The 19,924-nt window shown below is 54.4% G+C and overlaps 2 protein-coding genes across 8 annotated transcripts in view; both read left to right on the top strand.

The window, feature by feature from the left end:
• The window catches only part of DCPS (decapping enzyme, scavenger), a 42,996-nt gene extending 33,825 nt beyond the window's left edge, over positions 1-9,171 (top strand). The window contains exons 4-6 of the mRNA XM_081535032.1: positions 2,334-2,447; positions 6,933-7,043; positions 8,778-9,171. Coding sequence (XP_081391158.1) covers positions 2,334-2,447; positions 6,933-7,043; positions 8,778-9,044 — 492 coding nt within the window. The 3' untranslated portion in view covers positions 9,045-9,171. The remainder of the gene's footprint in view (positions 1-2,333; positions 2,448-6,932; positions 7,044-8,777) is intronic.
• A 1,307-nt stretch (positions 9,172-10,478) lies between these two features.
• The window catches only part of ST3GAL4 (ST3 beta-galactoside alpha-2,3-sialyltransferase 4), a 60,608-nt gene continuing 51,162 nt past the window's right edge, over positions 10,479-19,924 (top strand). For 4 of the 7 annotated variants that reach the window (XM_081535022.1, XM_081535021.1, XM_081535020.1 and 1 more), the window contains exon 1: positions 18,538-18,644. Coding sequence is in view for 3 of the 7 variants with exons in the window: in XM_081535014.1 (XP_081391140.1) it covers positions 10,672-10,737 (66 nt within the window). In the remaining 4 variants the exon portion in view is untranslated. Of the gene's footprint in view, positions 10,738-18,537; positions 18,645-19,924 lie in introns of those variants that run through there. The other 3 variants (XM_081535014.1, XM_081535008.1, XM_081535009.1) reach the window with 2 other exon arrangements.

The following is a 19,924-nucleotide window of genomic DNA, read 5'->3' as shown; positions in this document are numbered from 1 at the left end:
TTGCTTTCCCAGGGTGTCCCTCCCTGTGACATCACCCTGTGATTCGTGTGAATTGCATCCCCTGGTTCTCCTTCCTTGTCTGGGCTGAGACGTCCTGTGAATCCAGGCCCCTCCCGCCCTCCCAGGGGCCCTCCCCACATGGATGGCGTGGAGCTTGGTGGGCTCTGGAGCCGGACTCTGGGTCGGAACTGGGTGAACTTGGGTGCACGTCCTCGTACCTGTGGGCTTGCCTGGTCCCCGAGATGCTCTCATCACAACACGCCTTCGTCACACCACACCCTCCCAGCCCTTGAGCGCCCCTCCAGTCTCACACGTGGTTCTCTCTTGCCCCAGAATCAACGCATTTCCTTTGCTCTCATCCACTCTCCTTTTTCCCTTCCCACAGCTGGTCTTGCAGACTCAGGCACGCCCAGCCTGACCTTTCCCAGCAACTTCTCTTCTTTCCGTTGCCTCCCTGGGCAGGGCTCTGTGTTGGACGCCTATGTGAGCATTTTCTCGCTTAGTCCTCACCACAGCCCTAACCTGTGGGTATAATTAGCACCTCTCGACGAAGGAGGAAACCAAGGCTTAGATGAAATCACTTTGCAGCGTGCAGCTAGTTAGTTAGTGTTGGAGGTGAGAGATGAGCCCATGTTGTTGGGCTCAAGAGCCCATTAATTCTCCCCCAGATGATATGTTGTTTTCTAGATGGAGGTGGGAGCTGTGGGGGAAGGCAGGGCCCTGGGGTGGCCTGGCCTGCCGTGGGCTGGGCAACCCAAGGGCTGTCCACACAGAACCACCATCCCCTCCCTCCCATTTATTTTTGGGAGACTTCCGATCAGGATCTGACTGACATTTTTTTTTCTCAAGTAGCACATTCCTAGAGAGATGTCCAGTTAGAGAGGAGATGCTTCCCCTGGGAAATTCTCAACTTGCTGGGCTGTGCATTGCTCTGGCCCCAGGGTTGCACAAAGAAGCCACCACAGGATGGCCTCCAGGCCTCACCAGGAAGTGGCATGGCCAGGCTTTCTTTGGGAAAGCCCCTCTTTTCTAGTGGGTTGATCTTACTGTGACTGGCCTGTGGGTCTTACCTGGGGGGCCTGGAATGCCCAGATCATCCTTGGCAGGTTCCCTCTGCTGCGTCCCTCTCCGTATCAGACCATTGCACTTGGCCTTGGCTGTGCTGGCCGAGAGTGCAGGATGCTGACTTGGGGGGCAGTGGGAAGGGAGCCCCCAGGGGGTGGGGGAGACAGCCCTGGCTCTCGGTGACCCTGCTGTGCCAGCACCACTCCTGGTGGTGGGCTAAGGAGCCCTGTGTTGGCTGGCTGTGTCGGTGCCCTGTCCTCCCCTCTAGCCCTCGTCAGCTCGAGTGCTTTCCTGACCATGGGGCGGAAGGAGCGGCTGGGTGAGCCCAACTCCTGCCTCCTCTCTGGCTCTGCAGCAGGGTTCACTGTCAGATTTCGGGCAGAGTTCACTGGCCTGGAAGGAAGTCACGTTGGCAAAGGGTTCTCAGAGCTCAGGGGCAGTGGAGTAGAGTGGGCTCCAGGGGTTGGAGCCCCTTGAGAACAGGGCCTTCGTATCTTGACCTCCAGGCTGCAGGCTGGCTTCCTCAGAGAGGCCACCAGGACCTTCATGGTAAAGTGATGTCCTTGGGGTCCATGCAGGGCTCAAGGAAGGGTCCTTAAAGACGGCGGACAGCAGCTGATCAGAGGGCATGAGAGAGCTGGCAGCCCGGGGTTGACAGGAATGGAGGGAGGGTCTGTGTTGTTGCCGCTCGTGTGGCATTTCTTCTGCTTTGTCGTGAAGGGTCCATGTCGGGTGGGGTAGAGGCACTAACCCCATGCTCACAAGAATCACAGAGGGGCTGGGAAACCCAGCACAGTAACTTCCAGAACACAAGCCGTTCCCTGCCCTGGCATGTGGCGGGCTCCCTCTGCAAAAGGAACTCCCAGCAGACTCTCTGTCCTGTGGTCCTGTTGGGGTGCAGGGACACTTCACCAGAGTCCTGTGGGCAGTGGAAGGGGATTGCAGACCAGGCCTGTGAGGCCAGAGCAGAGGGTGTGCACAGGACGGGCCTAAAGAGTGAGCTCCATCTGGACCCTTGTGGGGGCAGCTGTAGTGACCCCCATGGTGATGGCCATGGTGTCCCCCATTGGGTGGCTGTGGTGGGAGAGGGGAAGTCTCTTCTGGACCCAAGAGCTGATCCCTGGGGCAAGATGGCCTGAGTGTGGATCCCCTGAGCTTCGTGCCCCTTTAACATTGGGTGTTCTCCCCTGAGCCTGCCTTTCCCAGCGTGGGGTGTCTCTTGGGGAAAGGACTGGCTTATGAACCCCCTCTCTCTGCCCTCCTTCCAGTGGGTGTACAACATTCTCGACAAGAAGGCTGAAGCCGACCGGATTGTTTTTGAGAACCCGGATCCGTCCGACGGCTTTGTCCTGATCCCCGACCTCAAGTGGAACCAACAGCAGGTAAAGGATTTCACACTGGGCCTCTCTGGTCTCTGAGCGCTCTGCTCCAGCTGCCACTCCTTAATCCTGCCCTTCTTCCTCCTGCTGGTCTCTCTCTCTCTCTAAGCAGATTATAATTAACTGACAGGGGAGGCTGAGCTGTCTGCGGTGGGAGCACCTACACAAATGTTTACCTTTCAGTGGGCCAGTTAAAGCCCCTTCTGGCTTACCTCCCACGCTAGGGGTGAGGATGGGCAGTATTTGCGTCATGACGTCATGGGCTATTCTTTCATCAGCCAAGTGCGAGGCTGCCACCCTCCCTTCCAGAGATGCCGGGACCCCTGAGATAGGCAGTTTACCCCTCCCCACGCCCTGGGCACCAGCGCATCCAGGCAGGCCTGCAGCACTGGCTGGCAGAAACCACAGCGACCAGCTGGAGGAGTCCCCTGCACTGCCCAAGCCACAGAGGAGGCCTCCAGCGGCTCAGGCACGCCCCCCTCAAAGCCTCGCAGCTCTGCTACCTGGCCCCTGAGCGCCCCCCTCCCCGGACCTTTTCGGGAGCGTGTTCCCCAGGAGCCGTCTTCACTCACACTGCCCCTCCAGTCCTCTGTAGTTTCTGTGCACCTCCTCTCCTCCTCCCTCATCTCACACCAAGAGGCCCATCCCCAGGCTTGCTAGCTGTCGCCTCTTTGGGTGGACTGTCATGCCCTGAGAGTAACAGGAACCAGCAGAGCACTGGGTCCAGGCAGCGCTGTGCCCACACAGACTGGAGTTGGGCCTGGATAAGGCCCAGGAAGCCAGCCCTGGGCTCTTGGGGGCCAGCGGTGGGGAGCAGGTAGATGTCCCCCATCCTCCCAGTTGAAATCCGTGACTAATCCAGGCTCTCGGGCAAGCCCCTCTGGGCGCTGTGTTCCTCACATGGTTATGAGCTTTCCCGGGGACGCTGATCTGGAGTTGGGCCTGGGCAGCCACCGGTCAGGCCTCTGCGCTCTCCACCGAGCTCACCTGCATTCTCTTGGCTGGATGGAGCAGGTTTCCCGACCAGCCACACCACTCCAGTTGCCAAGAGAGGGGGGAGCCGAGAGCCTGTGGCCGGGGTGAGGGGGACAGGATTTGGGCTCAGAGGCACGAGCGAGCCAGTGCCAGCTGTCTCCCGGGGCGGCTCGTGGGACTTCCCGGATGTGGCTGGCGGGGGAAGGAGGAGGCAGGTAGGGAATCTGAAGGGAGTTTCCAGAGGTCTCAGCGCTGAGCCGGGAGGGTCAGAGGAGCCCGCCCTCCCCTCTGGGTGATGATGTGCAGAGGCTGCCCCTCCACAGCCGATCCCCACTCAGGCCGGGAGGGAGGGCAGAGGACTGGAGAGGGGTCAAAGCCAAAGCCCCCGTGGGGTAGGGACGCCGGGGGTTGGTGGGGGGGGCTCTGCCAATCCCGTCCGCCCCCTTGGGCAGCCCTGCGCTGGCCGTTCGGGATCATACACACAGTGCAGGGAGTTGGGGGCGGTGGCGGGCGGAGGGGGGTGCTGGTAGGAGGAATTTGGACTCATGAAGTCCCTGAAGAAGACCTTGTGATTTGCAGGAGGTGGTGGTCTGAGGGCCGCGTGGGGACAGCTGCAGCCTCCCCATTCAAGGAGCCGTAACGCTCTGGCGTCCGCGGCACCGAGAGCAGAAGTCCATGCTCCTCCTTACCTGGCGCCGGCAGGCATCCTGCCGGGCCTGCCCGGGGCACTGCCCTCTGTCTGTGTACTTTAAGAGAGAACAGGCATCAGGCGCCGCAGCAGGGTCCCAGCCACACGGTGGTGGGGTGACTCGCCCTCGGGCTGTGAAGGGGCCAGCTTGCGTATCAGACTTTTAACTTGCTGCCTGGATAGGTGTGACTGTCCCTGACCTTTGCTTCATTACCACTTGTCTCCTTGTGGTGCCACAGTTAAGGGCCTTACATCCCTGACTTATGACAGAACCCTGAGGCCCACGGCTCCCTTAGAATGAGGCAGCGTGTCCAGCAGGAAGACGGGCCAGGCCTGGACTTCTGTCCTTCATCCTCATCCACCAAAGGAAGGCTGGGGAGAGGTTGGTCTGGCATGTGCTCTGAGGGAACTTCTAGCCACCCTAGCATCCCCTTGTGCCACTCCTATTCCCAGAAGCGTGTCTTTTTACCCTCACTGATGGCCCAGGGTTAAAAAACGTCCATCCATCCATTCATCTGTCCGTCCGTCTCACAAATATTTTGCTGCTGTTGTTTAGTCACTAAGTCGTGCCTGACTCCTCTGGTAGCTCACCAGGCTCCTCTGTCCATGAGATTCTCTAGGCAGAAATACTGGAGCAGGTTGCTGTTCCTTCTCCAGGGGATCTTCCCGACCCAGGGATCGAACCCACATCTTCTGCGTTGCGGGCAGATTCTTGACCATCTGAGCCACCACGGAAGCCAACACCAACATGTACATGGTAACAATACAAACAGCACACAGAGTGGACAATGAAGGTGCATCCCCTCACCCGACATTCCTCCACGTCCCTGCCCCAGAAGAGATGGTTTGTCTCTCCTCCATAGTCTTTACATATTATACATGTCAGCATGTATGTGCGTGTTCATGCACAGACACATTCAGCTCATGGAACGTAGATCCTTGTGTCTAAGGCACTCAGGCAGGAGCCTCGTCCTCTGCATCTCTCCTGAGGTGGAGCCATGGCTGTCCAGAGCTCCACCCGTTCTCCGTTTTGCCCCTCGCTGGGAGGCTGTTGCTTTGACTTTGCTGCCCTGCCTTAGAGTAGACAAGGTCGATGGCCTCTGTCTCCCCAGAGGGGTTGATGTGCTGCCTTCTGGGATGCCAGTCGGAGACCCTTGCCAGCCCCTCACCTGTTTTTTTTCCAGGTCATTTCTCTGGGCAGCCGGGGCCCTTTGGGGAAAATCCGGGGTCATGTCTGCTATCAAAGGACGGGTTTGTTTTCCTTCCCTCACTCAGCCCGTGAGCTGGCACCCAGCACAGGCTTCACGCTTCATCCCATGCCAGTGGAGCAGAGAGGTGTGACTTAATGTCATCTTTGGGATTTGTCAACAGATATCATCTGAACAAATGTTACTGTTGTTTGGAGGGCCCGTGACAGTGACAGTGTGGAATGGCTGAAGACACCCACAGACACGCACACACTCCTAGTTCAGACAGCTTCATTTCCTGCTGCTTCTTGGGTCTCAGCTTGTACAAGAGTCCTGGACACAGGCCATGAGAAGGAAGGGTCCAGAAGGGACTTGCAGGCAGAGTTGAGGCCCAGGTGGGCACCGCTTAGCCATCTGCTGGCAGGTTCCCACTGCACTCATGTGTGGCTGGTCTGGGGCAGAAAGCCCGGCTCTTAGGGCTCTGGCAGAGACGAGTGTGTGTGGCATGGAGAGACTGTTGGCATGAATAAGTACAGCTGGACATCAGGCACCATCTGGAAAGTCTTATTCCCAGTTTTTTAAGTTGGGGCCCTTGGGGACTTGGCCGGGTGACTCATGGTCCCCAAATTATCTCATTGAGGAATCTAGCGGGTTGGCCTGCAGAGCTGAGGGCCACTGGATCTGCACCAGGCCTTGGCCCTTGGAGCCCTGGTGTCTGGGGCTTGCTTTGCATGAGGATGTGAAACTGGCCAAGGCCAGGGTTTGGGCAAGTGGAGACTGGGACAGGAAGGGTTTTCTGGGCAAGAGGAAGAGTCTGTTTGCTCTCTGGCTTAAGGTTCTGGCTCAAGGTCTTGTTGGCCTCGGGTTTTTGTACCGCTGTGACCCCCAGGTCTTGGGCCAGCCTCTGTTTTCAGGAAGGACGGCAGGAAGGGCTGTGAATGAGCCCTGTGAGATACGGGAAGGGAGAGGCAAGGGAGACGAGGGTGAAGCGAGGTGGAGCTCACCGCCCTGCAGGCCCCAGGCTCCCTTCCCTGGCACCTGCCTCTCCACCCCTCACCTGCCTCGACTCCGGGCACACGGAGTCCCCCTCCCCCCACAAACGCCGCTAAGCCTTTTTTTTTTTCACTGTTCCTCTACTCAGTGCCCTTTGCCCAAGCCCTCCCTCTTCTTCAGGACCCAGGTCCCCTGTGTCCACTCCCAGGACTCCTCTCTGATCACCCTCACTGGTCTTTCCTTGTGTCTCCTGTACCCTTCTCCTCTTGTGTCTTACAGCACTTACTTCAGTACATGTGATTAGACCGTAAAAGTGGCTCATGGCATTTTCTTGAACTGCCCCCACTTCTGCCTCCCTACTTCCCCATCAGCTGTGAGTATGTAAATACTCTCATGTGATATTTTTGAGCAGGCAGAATAAACACAGGCTTCTTCCCTTACACTAACCTCGTTCACCCGGAGCAGGTGGATGCCCACCTTGCCTGGGGTTGGGTCCGGCCACGGTGTCCCTCAGATCGACAGCGACTGGCCCTGCAGGCCCTGGGGTGGGGGTGCTTCCTGACTTCCGGGGGGCAGTTCCAGGATGGGCAGCCTCCGTGGTTGTCCCCCTGCTGAGCCCGGTTCACCCCACGTGTCTCCGCACAGCTCGATGACCTGTACCTGATCGCCATCTGCCATCACCGGGGCATCAAGTCGCTTCGAGACCTCACTGCAGAGCACCTGCCGCTGCTCAGGAACATTCTCCGGGAGGGGCAGGTAAGGTTCCTGGGGCCAAGTCCACGCCAGAGCCCAGAGGGGTTACACTCCAATTCCCCTGTGTTCCTAAGCCCTTTTCCTCACCCCACCCTTCTGTGAAACGGCTTCTCTCTAGGTGCCCTGCAGGGACCTGTGAAGGCTCGTAGTTGGCCTCAGGAAGCCCCTGGTCCTTGTCCCACCCTGCCCTCCAGCTCTGCATTCAGCCCCCCTGCCTCACCCCACACAGGCTTCCTCAGCTTGGGTCCTCGATTCTGCTCCCTGACATTGTCCTGCAGGTCACATGTGGGGTGCCCTCCCATCCAAGGGTTACCCATGACAGCTGCATCATGCCACACGTGTTTCTTGGGTAGATGGTCCACGACCTGACATGGATCTGCGTGTGTCCCCTGGTGTACCCTGAGGGCAGAGGCTGAACACTCTAGCACATGGCATTCTGGGACACTTTCCCTCTGGGAGATTTGCTGAATTGGATGAAATTCTGGGGCTGGGATCCTGGTTCTGACACTTCGACCTTAGCCCACTGGGTGGCCTTGGGCAGGTCATTTCACCTCTCTGGGCCTGGGTATCTGGAGGGATCCTTCTGAACCCGTTATTTTGTGGGGTTAGTCTCAGTCTTGTTTCCACTCTTGAGACATTGGATGGTGCGACCTCCATCCCAGGCCTGCTGTCACCAAGGTTTCCAGCAGGGGAGAGGCTTCCCCTGGTTGAGGTTCAACAAGCCCTGCTCCGAGGCTCTACCAGGACCTGGGGGCAGGGCTCTGCCTGGGCCACTCTCCTTCCCCTCTGGCCCCCTCCCCACTGTGCCCACCTGCCTTCCCACCCACCTGCTCACCCCACCATGTCCCCAGCTGCCTTTCTCTTTTCTCTGGATGCGGCGCCCCTGGGAGGTCAGGCCAGCACTTGCACCTGCCCTGGCAACTCCAGCGCCCTCTCTCAGGTGGGCCAGCCCTCCAGGAAGCCCTTTGGGTGCCCAGGTGGTCACCCTGATGCCCAGATCCCTAGGGGTGCACCCGATCAGCAGAGCACAATACAATCCCGGCGTGTGTTCTGAGCCCACTGGGGCCCTGTCTTTCTTCACCCCTGCCGCCTCAGGGATTGGCCTACATTGGAAATTAAATCTCTTAATTCCGAGAGGCTTGGAGGCTCCTGAAGGTGGTTGGAGGAGAAAAAGCTCTGCCACCGTGCAAGGTTGGGGTGGGCCAAGGGAGCCGGGGCCAAGGGTGATGCTTTCCTCTTCCGCTGGGAGTCCAGCAAGAATCCGAGGATCCTGCAATGCCTCCCAGCTCTGTCCAGCCCTGCCCACGTCCCCTCCCCTGGCCTTTCTCTGCCACCAAGCCCTTAGCTCTGCCGCAGCCCGGCTTCACTGTGTTCTGTGCTGATTGAGAGAAAAAGGCTTCCTGCCACCCACTTGATGATTTAAGTCTGGTAAATCCTCCAGGCTTGGGAATCCGGGCCCCTGTCCTTAGCACCGAGACTTCCTAGAGACCCAGCGGCGACCGAGGAAGCAGGTTGGAGCGGGGAGCCCTGATTGAGGCCACCGTCCCCTTCCTTGGGAAGAAAACCTCCACCTCACTGCTTGTCAGCTGCACCTGCTGACTGCCTAGAATGGAAGACAGGGATCCCAAAGCCACCCGTGGGGTGACAGAGAGGCTGGTGGGGCCTGTGGGCAGGAGGGATTCTGGCGCCAGCATGTAGGCAGCAGCTGACCCCACCCCCACCCCCACTTCTTGCCAGGAGGCCATCCTGCGGCGCTACCAGGTGGCGGCGGACCGCCTCCGCGTGTACCTTCACTACCTACCCTCGTACTACCACCTGCACGTGCACTTCACCGCCTTGGGCTTCGAGGCCCCTGGTGCCAGCGTGGAGCGGGCCCACTTGCTGGCGGAGGTGATCGACAACCTGGAGCAGGATCCCGAGCACTACCGGCGACGCACACTCACCTTTGCGCTCCGGGCTGACGACCCCCTCCTGGCGCTCCTGCAGGAGGCCCAGAGAAGCTGAGAAGAGACCACCCTTGTTGGGGGTGGGGGGGCAGCAGGATTTTTAGCACCAAGTGAATTTTTTTTTTTTTTAATGTATTTTGTACTGCTTTCTTCCCAGCATGAGAATAAACTGTTGGTCTCATTCAGTATGGACCCACAGCATGGTCTCGGGAGGTGGAGTGGGCAGACCCTAGCAGGAAGGTCTTGAGAAGGGGGGTGGGCACAGCCAACCTGGAGGGCCCGGGGCTTCCTGCAGGTCCCCTCCTGGCTGACTTCACGTCCCGGGCCTCCCTGCTTTCACTCCTTCCTGTCTTGCCACAACCTTCCTCTTCCTTCTTCCTGCTTAGTGTTTCTTCCTAATGGTCTACATGTCTGGGAGTCCCCCCCAAAAAACCACATAACGAAATTTTTCTGGAAATAATCTTAGTCTTTCTGACAGCATTTCCTCTTTCCCTCCCCAGCACTTAAGTCCCACTTCCCATGTGTGAGCCAGTCCTGTTGATAAACTCTTGTTGGCAAGGCTGGAGGCCAGCCTCCTGGAAGTGGGAGGGCCTTAATCAGAAGCAGATGAGGCAAGCCCAAGACGCCCGCCTTTGCCTCTGTTCCTTGGTCAGTGACTCTGTGGCCTTGAGGTCGTTATCTGGACAAGAAGACAAAACACACTGCCATAGAGGAGCCAGAAGATAAATCCAGTGTCTCAGCAGGGCACAGTGACATGGTTGCAGTGAAGTCCAAAAGCCCTGGGTCATGGGGTCAAGGTGTGACCACAGTCCTAGGTCCCTGACTGCAGAATTGCCAGGCCAGGAAGGGACTTCAAAGCGCCCAAGGCTGAAAGCCTGTAGGAAGCCATCAAGGGCTTATCTGGGAAAGTGACATCTCCCACTGCTCCAGCAGAGTAGGGACATGGGTGCAGACACTGGTGACGTGTAGTTAAACACACGAGGCCCTCTTTCCAGCCCAGGGGACAGACGCATCACACTGCCCGAGAGGGGCTAGCATTTGCTCTTTGGTCAACGTGGGGCTTTGAGTTACCACATCTTGCTCCCTCAGGACACACTGCCAGGGGAGGTAGGATGTGGGTCTTGCAGAGTGAAAGGAGGATGAAAACGGAGGCAGAGGAGGCAGGGTGGCTCTTAACTCTGCGTACCCTGGACCGAAAACCAGGAGACCCAATTCACAGCCAAGCTCCATTCGTTTGTTCCTCACATTGCTTATTAAACACATATTGCACCAGACCCAAGACCTCCTGAGCCTGTTTCTTTGTCAAAGGGTATGGGGATGAGAATCCACCACAGAGGGATCTGCTGGCGATCGTACACGCAGCAGGCCAAAGCGGCATGGTTGCAATGGAGTCCAAAGCTTTGACTCACTGCATGCCTTTTGAGCCAAGACAATGTCCTAAGGGCTGGGAACCCAGAGACGACTATAAAGAAGCTCCCAGCCTCCCAGGCTGGGGGCAGACAGACAGTCCTCAGCTTGAGGGATGCAGAATGAGAACCGTCTCCTCCTCTGCCTTAGCTTTCCTCCTGCCTTCACTTAGCAGAACCCACCCAGCTCCCCACCTCCCCTGACACAGCATCCTGAGCAGAGTCCTTAAGCCTCAGCACCGCTTGACTGATGAGCCACCGCCAGTCCTCTCTGACGGCATGGGCGTCTGTCCCTGTGCGTTTAGCTGCGTGTCCTCGGTGAGCATCTGCTCTCCTGCAGCGGAGGTGGGTATCTCCTTCTCATAAACTTTGGAGGGCTCCCTACCAGCGCCGGGCCCCAGTCCTTGGCCGACTTTCTTCCTGGCTGGGTTGGGGAGGGAGGAGAGTGATTGAAGACGTGACTGCTTTTCCTTGGCTCCTCTCAGTTTGCCCAAAAGTTTCCTCATAGGGCAAAATTGCTGAATGTTCTATATTTGTCAACATTCCTTCATGAAACTGAGAAAAATAACATTTCAGGAGGAGTTGGACAGTTAGCTCCACGTTGCCTAGTTCTGAGGAACACAGATCCCTGGAATGGAGAAACAAATCAAGAAATAGTTGCGAACAAAGTCATATTTGAAAATGTTTCTCTTGTGATATTTGTATTTCCAAACGAGTTTAATGGATCTGTTTTATTTCTGAATAGGTTGATGTGGGTCTTTTAACTCTTCCTTCTCAGAAAGTACTAAATCTTTATTCCAAACATGTACATAGAACTCTAAAAGGACCTTTCTTTTGTAAGAAGATGGTGATAATTAACAGTAGCTGTTTTCAGAAAACCCTCACATAGCAAAATAAATGTTGGCAACCCTATGTTCGCTCCATATTCTCATTGAAATTACATTGGATTCTGAAGTCTATGTAAACTTGAAGTTACCAAATTTTAGCCACTGTTAAAAAATAAACATGGACTAAATTTGTTTAAAGTGTTTAAATTCAAAGAACGAGGTTTTGAACATCTACCCTGTTTTGTTTTGTTTTTTTTTAAAGATAAGAATATGGAGCTAGAACTCTCATGGAACTTAGTGAGACACATAGACATAATTGGGCTTCCCTGGTGGCATAGCGGTAAAGAATCTGCCTGCCAAATCGGAAGACTTGGGTTTGATCCCTGGGTCAGAAAGATACCCTGGAGAAGGAAATGGCAACCCGCTTCAGGATTCTTGCCTGAAAAATCCCATGGACAGAGGAGACTGGCCGGCAACAACCGTCGATGGGATCACAAAGAGTTGGACATGATTTAGCAACTAGACAACAATGATAGACATAATTACAAAGTAATTTCCACAAACAACTCAGTTCAGTTGCTCAGTTGTGTCCGACTCTTTGTGATCCCATGGAGTGCAGCATGCCAGGCTTCTTTGTCCATCACCAACTCCTGGAGCTTACTCAAACTCATGTCCATCGAGTCGGTGATGCCATCCAACCATCTCACCCTCTGTCATCCCCTTCTCCTGCCTTCAATCTTTCTTAGAATCAGGGTCTTTTCCAGTGAGTCAGTTCTTCGCATCAGGTGGCCAAAGTATTGGAGTTTCAGGTTCAGCATCAGTCCTTCCAATGAATATTCAGGACCGATTTCCTTTAGGGTTGACTGGTTGGATCTCCTTGCAGTCCAAGGGATTCTCAAGAGTCTTCTCCAACACCACAGTTCAGAAGCATCAATTCTTTGGTGCTCAGCTTTCATTATAGTCCAGCTCTCACATCCATACCTGACTACTGGAAAAACCAAAGCTTTGACTAGATGGACCTTTGTTGGCAAAGTAATGTCTCTGCTTTTTAATGTGCTGTCTAGGTTGGTCATAGCTTTTCTTCCAAGGAGCAAGCATCTTTTAATTTCATAGCTGCAATCACCATCTGCAGTGATTTTGGAGCTCCCTCAAATAAAGTCTCTTACTGTTTCCATTGTTTCCCTATCTATTTGCCATGAAGTGATGGGACCAGATGCCATGATCTTAGTTTTCTGAATGTTGAGTTTTAAGCCAACTTTTTCACTTTCCTCTTTCACTTTCATTAAGAGGCTCTTTAGTTTTTCTTTGCTTTCTGCCATAAGGGTCATGTCATCTGTGTATCTGAGGTTATTGATATTTCTCTTGGAAATCTTGATTCTAGCTTGTGCTTCATCCAGCCTGGCATTTCACATGATGTATTCTGCATATAAGTTAAATAAGCAGGATGACAATATACAGCCTTGACGTACTCCTTTCTCGATTTGGAACCAGTCCGTTGTTCCATGTCTGGTTCTAACTGTTGCTTCTTGACTTGCATACAGATTTCGCAGGAGGCAGGTCAGGTGGTTTGGTATTCCCATCTCTTGAAGAATTTTCCACAGTTATGATCCACACAGTCAAAGGCTATGGCCTAGTCAGTAAAGCATAAGAAGATGTTTTTCTGAAACTCCCTTGCTTTTTCAGTGATCCAACGGATGTTGGCAATTTGATCTGTGGTTCCTCTGCCTTTTCTAAATCCAGCTTGAACATCTGGAAGTTCACGGTTCACGTACTGTTGAAGCCTGGCTTGGAGAATTTTGAGCATTATTTTGCTAGCATGTGAGATGAGTGCAATTGTGCAGTAGTTTGAACAGTCTTTGGCGTTGCCCTTCTTTGGGGTCGGAATGAAAACTGACCTTTTCCAGTCCTGTGGCCACTGCTGAGTTTTCCAAATTTGCTGGCATATGGAGTGCAGCACTTTCACAACATCATCTTTTAGGATTTGAAATAGCTCAACTGGAATTCCATCACCTCCACTAGCTTTGTTTTCAGTGATGCTTCCTAAGGCCCACTTGACTTCACATTCCAGGATGTCTGGCTCTAGGTGAGTGATCATACCATCGTGATTATCGATGGTGTGTGTGTGTGTGGGTTAACCATACCCGTGGTTATCTGGGTCATGAAGATCTTTTTTGTATTGTTCTTTTGTGTATTCTTGCCACTTCTTAATATCTTCTGCTTCTGTTAGGTCCATACCATTTCTGTCCTTTATTGTGCCCATCTTTGCATGAAACTTGGTATGTCTAATTTTCTTGAAGAGATCCCTAGTCTTTCCCATTCTATTGTTTTCCTCTATTTCTTTGCACTGATCACTGAGGAAGGCTTTCTTATCGCTCCTTGCTATTCTTTGGAACTCTGCATGCAAATGGGTTTATCTTTCCTTTTTTCCTTTGCCTGTTGCTTCTCTTCTTAGCTATTTGTAAGGCCTCCTCAGACAATCATTTTGCCTTTTTGCATTTCTTTTTCTTGGGGGTGATCTTGCTCCCTGTCTCCTGTACAATGTCACGAACCTCCACCCATAGTTCTTCAGGCCCTCTGTCTATCAGATCTAATCCCTTGAATCTATCTGTAACAACAACGATAGACATAATTACAAAGTAATTCCACGAACGTGAGTACTTTGAGAAAAGCACAGGGGGTTGTGGGAGCTTATGCCAGGAGAAGCCAGACTTCCAGGCTAAAATGAGAGCCAATCGACCACCATGAGCTAAGACACAACACTCAGGGAGAGCATGGCTCAGCATGGCCAGAACCTAAAACGTGGCTTCCAGCACGTCCAATAGCATCCTGACCAGTTTTTCCTTCAGGACCAGGAAGAAATGAAAGTCAAAACTATAGAGAAATGTATTATCATCCTATTGTACATTCTTTTCACAGCCAGCATGGTCTGGTGACCCCTCCACAGAACCTACACCATATCCAGATATAATCTTGGGCAAGTTAGGTAACTGCTCATCAGCTAGGAGTTAGTGAAAGCAGTGCTTACCCCCAGGGGCTTCGTAAGGATTCAATAAGAGGATTTTGTGGACATGGTAAGAATTCATAAATGTTAGCTGCCATTTTCCTACTGCCAGAAGGGCCTAAAGGATGCAGCCAATATATTTGGGTTAGATATTAAAAAGGACTTCCGGATTAGAAGGCCATGAAATCCTAGACTGGGCACTGAAGTCATGGCAACCGAGACTTGAAGGCAAAAAGCAAGCTATAAACTCTCTGTGGTTCATTGATCGTGGCCCTAAAAGAGACGAGGGCTGTGTGCAATGACTTCTCAGAATCTCTTCCAGCCAACAGGTTCCTGGAATGCATTTTAGCCTTGGCCTTACGGCAGGTTTCTAAGACTACAATAGTGATGTCCGCTGCTATTGAGAACCCTGGGAACCGCAAAGCTTGAGCGTCCAGCCATATAAATCTGATAAAAATAGGAGCTGAAACACCATCCCTAAGTTGCTATTTTTAAAAGCGTCTGAGATGCTGGATTGGGTTTATTTCTTCAAATGGCATCTCGCTGTTCCCTCCTCCCGGTGGGCAGGATGCTAACGTGGCACATGCGAGGGACAGGAGCCAGAGGCCTGGGGAGGCGCATGTGTTAAGGGCTCCCGCCTCTGACCCACACCCTGGCCTCCCAGCTCCAGATGCACCTGCCCCTCCCACAACCCTTGCTCCTCTGTCTCCTCCCTCTGCTCCCTAGAGAGAGAGGCCCCCTAGGCGCCCCAGCAGAGCTGTGTCTGCCAACTTCCTCCACAGCAGAGACAAACCAGAGAGGTAAAGGGGGTGCTCTGGAGGTGGGAAAGGAAGCAATATGGCTCGGAAGGGGGCCAGGACCCAGATCACTGATCCTCAGGGTGTCTTAATGCATCCTTGGCACAGCTGGCCCCGAAAGGTACAGTTTTAGGAGCCGAAGCTGGGTCACCCCACCACACTGCCTCTTGCTAAGCAACTCCCTGCGGATGGGCAAGTGGGCTGGGAGGGGCTTCAGGCGAAAAGTACCAGGATGGCTTTCCTTCTGCCCTGCAGATGATATGGGTTTTAGGCAGCCAGCTAAGCATCTGGCTATGTTAAAGAACTGGAGGGAAAAGATCTTGAGTGAGCACACTGCTCCCTGAGGGGAGGAGTCTAGATGACAGTTAGCTTCTGGGTCCTCAGTAACCAGGCCTGGGATAAGCTGGGGGAAGGAGAAGGGAGGAGATCTGAATACAGTTTATTGGTTAGAGGAGGGGGTGCCACATGTATGATAAGAGCACACACTTTTAACAGCACTGTGTACTGCTGGAGCAAATTTATATCCATTGCCTAATTTCACATCAATAACAGCCCTTTGAATAATCTACAGTTACTTCCATTTTTTTTTTTTTCTAACAAGAAAATTAAAGCTATTTAGTAACTGAGGCAGAGTTGGAAATCAAGTCTCCAGGAGCAAAGCTGGCCCTTCAGTTCTGTTTTTCCCAAAGGGTGAAGTTTACGTAGTTCAGAACAAGAACTGCCAGCTGTGTTTAGGTCGAGCTCATTAAAGAGTTTGCAAAGTTGCAAAGCTAGGCTGATTCTCAGTTCAGCTCTGCGATTCTAGTCGCTTCGGAGAATTGCTTTACTCTCTTTGGGTCGGTGTCTCCCCTCTGACCCCTACCCTGTGTACCAGAGAGGCTGATCTCTCTCCCTTCAGCCTTGCCCCCCGGCAGGGACGTGAGTCACCCTGCCAGAGCTGGAGCTCATACCAGATAAGTATTTGTTGTGTGAATGCTTGATTGACAAAACCAAGCACTAATTATGCATGGACACTGGTGATTTAGACACTGGTGAGATGCAGCAAAGATCTCCACCATGCGCGGTGTGATTTAGAATGGACAGCCATCTGTAGATGCGCTCGAGGCCCTTGCTCTTCACCCTGCCTCCTTCACTTAGCTCACGCAGGTTCTCAGACCATGAACCCTCCAGTTTCGGCTGAAGTGAACTTAGAGCTGGCATTTCTGTGAACTCCCCTTGTCAATTACTCATGCCTTATACTTAGTCAAATCCTGTGCTAACTTACTCTTTCTTTTTAGGTATATCTATGGCTGATTCAAATGTTGATTGGCAAAAACCAACACAATACTGTAAAGCAATTACCCTTCAATTAAAAAGAAATAAATTTAATAAAAAAGATAACAAAAAATAGAAACAGATTATTTTAGGCCTTATTCAGTTTAACTACAAGAAAAAGATAAAATGAATTTATAAGTACATAAGACTAATCAAATTCTTTGACACATAAGAAGTAAACAGACCAAAAATCTCTACCTAAAAGACAGCTAGGCTCCCCAGGTGGTAAGAGTGGTAAAGAACCTGCCTGCCAACACAGGAGACATAAGAGATGTGGGTTTGATCCCAGGGTCTGGAAAATCCCCTGGAGGAGGGCATGGCAACCCACTCCAGTATTCTTGCCTGGAGAATCCTATGGACAGAGGAGCCTGGTGTGCCACAGTCCATGGGGTCACAAAGAGTCAGACATGGCTGAAGTGACTGAGTGTGAACACAAAAGACAGCTAGGAAAAGAAAGGTGAAAATAAAACCCTACAACACTTTTTTTTCTTTTTAATGACTTTAAGAACATGATAACATGGCATTTGCATCTGATTACATTTTGTATTAACATCAGTATTAAATGAAATCTTTTAGTTTAAAAAAATTATTGGAGTATATAGTTGCTTTACAATGTGTCGGTTTCTGCTGTATGGCAGAGAATCAGCTCTATGTATACCTATATCCCCAGGACACTGAGTAGAGTTCCCTGAGCTATAAGGTGGGTTCTTATCAGTTATCTATTTTATATACATAGTATCAATAGTGTAGGGCTTCCCAGGTGGGTCAGTGCTAAAGAATCCCCTGCATTGTAGGCTACTCTGTATGATACTGTATGGGTGAGTATGTGTCATTATGGGCTCCTGTGGTGGGTGCAGGGGTAAAGAATCCACCTGCAATGCAGAAAATACAAGTTCCATCCCTGGGTCAGGAGTCTCATGGACAGAGGAGCCTGGCCGGCTACAGTCCATGGGGTCTCGAGGGTCGGACACTACTTCTAGCAACTAAACTACCACTACCATCAATAATGTGTACATGTCAATCTCCGTCTCCCAATTGGCCCCACACTCCTTTCCCCCCTTGGGGTCCATACATTTATTATCTACTTCTGTGTCTCTATGTCTGCTTTGCAAATAAGTTCATCTGTACTAGCTTCTATCCTAGCTTATCCTTGAGTGGGTGTCCACTGTGAGCCTTCTCTTTGCCACTAGCTGGTTAAGCTTCCTTGGCGGGTGGCGGGGTGAGGTCCTACATGTTCCTTGGAGCTCTGCTACCCCCTCCCCACCTCCGCCCCCCACCTCCCCGCTCCGCCCGCTGTCCCCCCCTCCCCCGGCTCTTCACACTAAGGGTCTCAGTAAACGCTGTTCACCTCTGAGAGAGTGCCTTGGGGTCTGGGGATTGTCCTGCGGGTGACTTCTGGACGGTTCTTCAGCCTGAGTAGTTTCCTGGCTTGATTGGGGTGGGTGGGCCCCAGGCACTAGGCTAAGGGCCTGGCGGGTTTTTCCCCTGGGGGCAGGATGCCTGGTGCCTTCAGTAAGGAACAGAAACTAAGACGCGTCTCAAAGCCAAGAAGGGGTGTGCAAAGGAAATACAGAGGGAGAAGTTTGGGGGTGGCAGGGCCAGACTCGGGCAAAGGGACGGCGCAGGTCTCTGACCAGGGCACCTGGCCACTGTGCGTGGGAAGGGTGTGCCTCACTTTACCGAGGGGGAGAAAGACGCGGTTCCACGCGTGGGAGAACGGAGAATGCTTTGTGGGGTTCATTGTTTCCAGGAGGGTGTGCATGGGCTGCGCTGGGCACATCCATGCTGATGCTACTCACAGGCTGCGCCCGCCTGAACTCTGCGCCCTCACCTCACCAGTGTCCTCCTACCCGCCCTCCCAACACCCTCGCCCCCAACACACACACACCCCTCCGCACCTCCGCACCCGCCCGATCGGTCTACCCCTCCGCTTCCCTCGCCCCGGGGCCCGCCGCCAGCCGGCTCCGCCGCCGCCGCCGGCGCACCATCCCGAGTCGGCGGCCACCCGCCCCGCCCGTAAGCGGGATCGCCCCAGCCCTTCCTCCTCCTCCACCCCGCCCTTCCTCCTACAGCCCGCCAGCTCCCCGCTCGGCTCCCCGGCCGTGTGCGCAAGCGTGTCCGGCCCCCTTCCCCGCCCCACCGCCGGGGCCCGGGCCCCCGCCTCCCAGCAGGCGGACTTGCCCGCTCCCAGGCCGGCCCCGCGCCTGGGACAGGGACCGGGCCGAGCGGAGCCGCCGCGCCTCCAGCCCGTGCGCCTAGCGGATCTGAGCAGCGCGCGGAGCCGTCCTGCCCCGCCCCGCGCCACCCGCAAGGGTGAGTACGCAGCGGCCGGTCCCCGTGGGGCCCGCCAGCGAGGGCGGGGAGCACCTCCGGGTCCTGGCCGCCCGGTTCCCCGCCCGGCGCCGCGATAGGGGAGGTGGTCGGGCCGGGCACGTGGGCGCCGCGCGGGTCTGGATCGGGGTCCCGGAGGGGCGGCCGCAGCCCAGGGATTCCTTGCCCTGGATGGGATTTTCCACGGAAAGCCGATTGTCTTTGCTCCCTAGGAGTGAGCGAACGGGACGGTCCTCCTCTCTGGAAAGTTTCTAGCCCCTAGCCTTGCGCCGAGGCGGAAGAGGCCCCCCCCCCCCGCCTCCGCTTTCCGCATCTTCCGAGCCGCGGTTGCTCCCCACAACTGCCCCACCAGTTCCAGGAGGTCGGCGGGCTGGCTTGGCTGGAGTTGACAGGCTCTGCTAGAGCCGCCTGTGTGCAGGAGACCCAAGGTCGCCAAGCAGAGCCCAAGCGTGGGGGTCGCTAGCTGCAGGCTGGCCGTCCCCAAGACAGCAATCCACGTTCCCGGGGGTCTTTGGGCCTAGGCCACTCTTTCTGGGACCTGCCTGGCTGGTGGGCAGTGGGGAGGAATGGGGTTGGGATGGAGTCCAGTTCTGGATAGAATCCCTGGGCTCAGTTGTCAGTGCTGGGTTCCCCCCTGGGGCCCCTGCTGGCTGGGACCTCCCTGGCAAAACCCCGAGCTGCCAGCGTTCTGTCAGCACTGGCCCCTCCATTCCCAGTCTTGGGGGAGGCTCTGCCTGGGCCATCTGAGGCCTCATCTATTGCTGTTGCTCCCCTGTCCCCCAGACTGGGTCCTGAGTGCCAGGGTAGGGGGGCTCCTGCCAGAGGGCTGGGGCTGCAGACAGTGCAGTGTCCAGGGGCTCAGCTGTGCCCGTCTGACCTCTTGACCACCCACAGGCTGGCACACCCTCTTGCTTCTCAGGGCAGCCTGTGCTGTCCATCCCCCGGAGGGCGTGGGGACTGGAGGCACAGTGTGGAAGCCAAGTTCAGGCAGACTTATTCTTTGCAGAACCTAGGGAACGGGCCTGGCACGGCTAGGGTGGCACAGAGGCGCAAACCAAAGCCACTCTCTCCTGAGCTGTGCTTTGCCGCCTGCCCTGTCCAGACCCCCGCCCTGGCATCTTCAGTGTGGGGGGTGGGGAGGAATCGTTAAGGTGCTGAGTGCCATGGAAGTTACCTGCACGGAGGCAAAGGTATGTGAGTATCTGCTCTTAGCAGCATTTCTCCCACACTCTCCAAAGAGACTCTCCAAAGGCTGCCCATAA

The sequence above is a fragment of the Giraffa tippelskirchi genome, chromosome 10 (genome assembly GCF_054371585.1).
Source record: "Giraffa tippelskirchi isolate mGirTip1 chromosome 10, T2T-mGirTip1v1.2.pri, whole genome shotgun sequence".
Lineage (NCBI taxonomy): Eukaryota > Metazoa > Chordata > Mammalia > Artiodactyla > Giraffidae > Giraffa > Giraffa tippelskirchi.
This window is presented reverse-complemented; position numbering and strand designations above follow the sequence as displayed.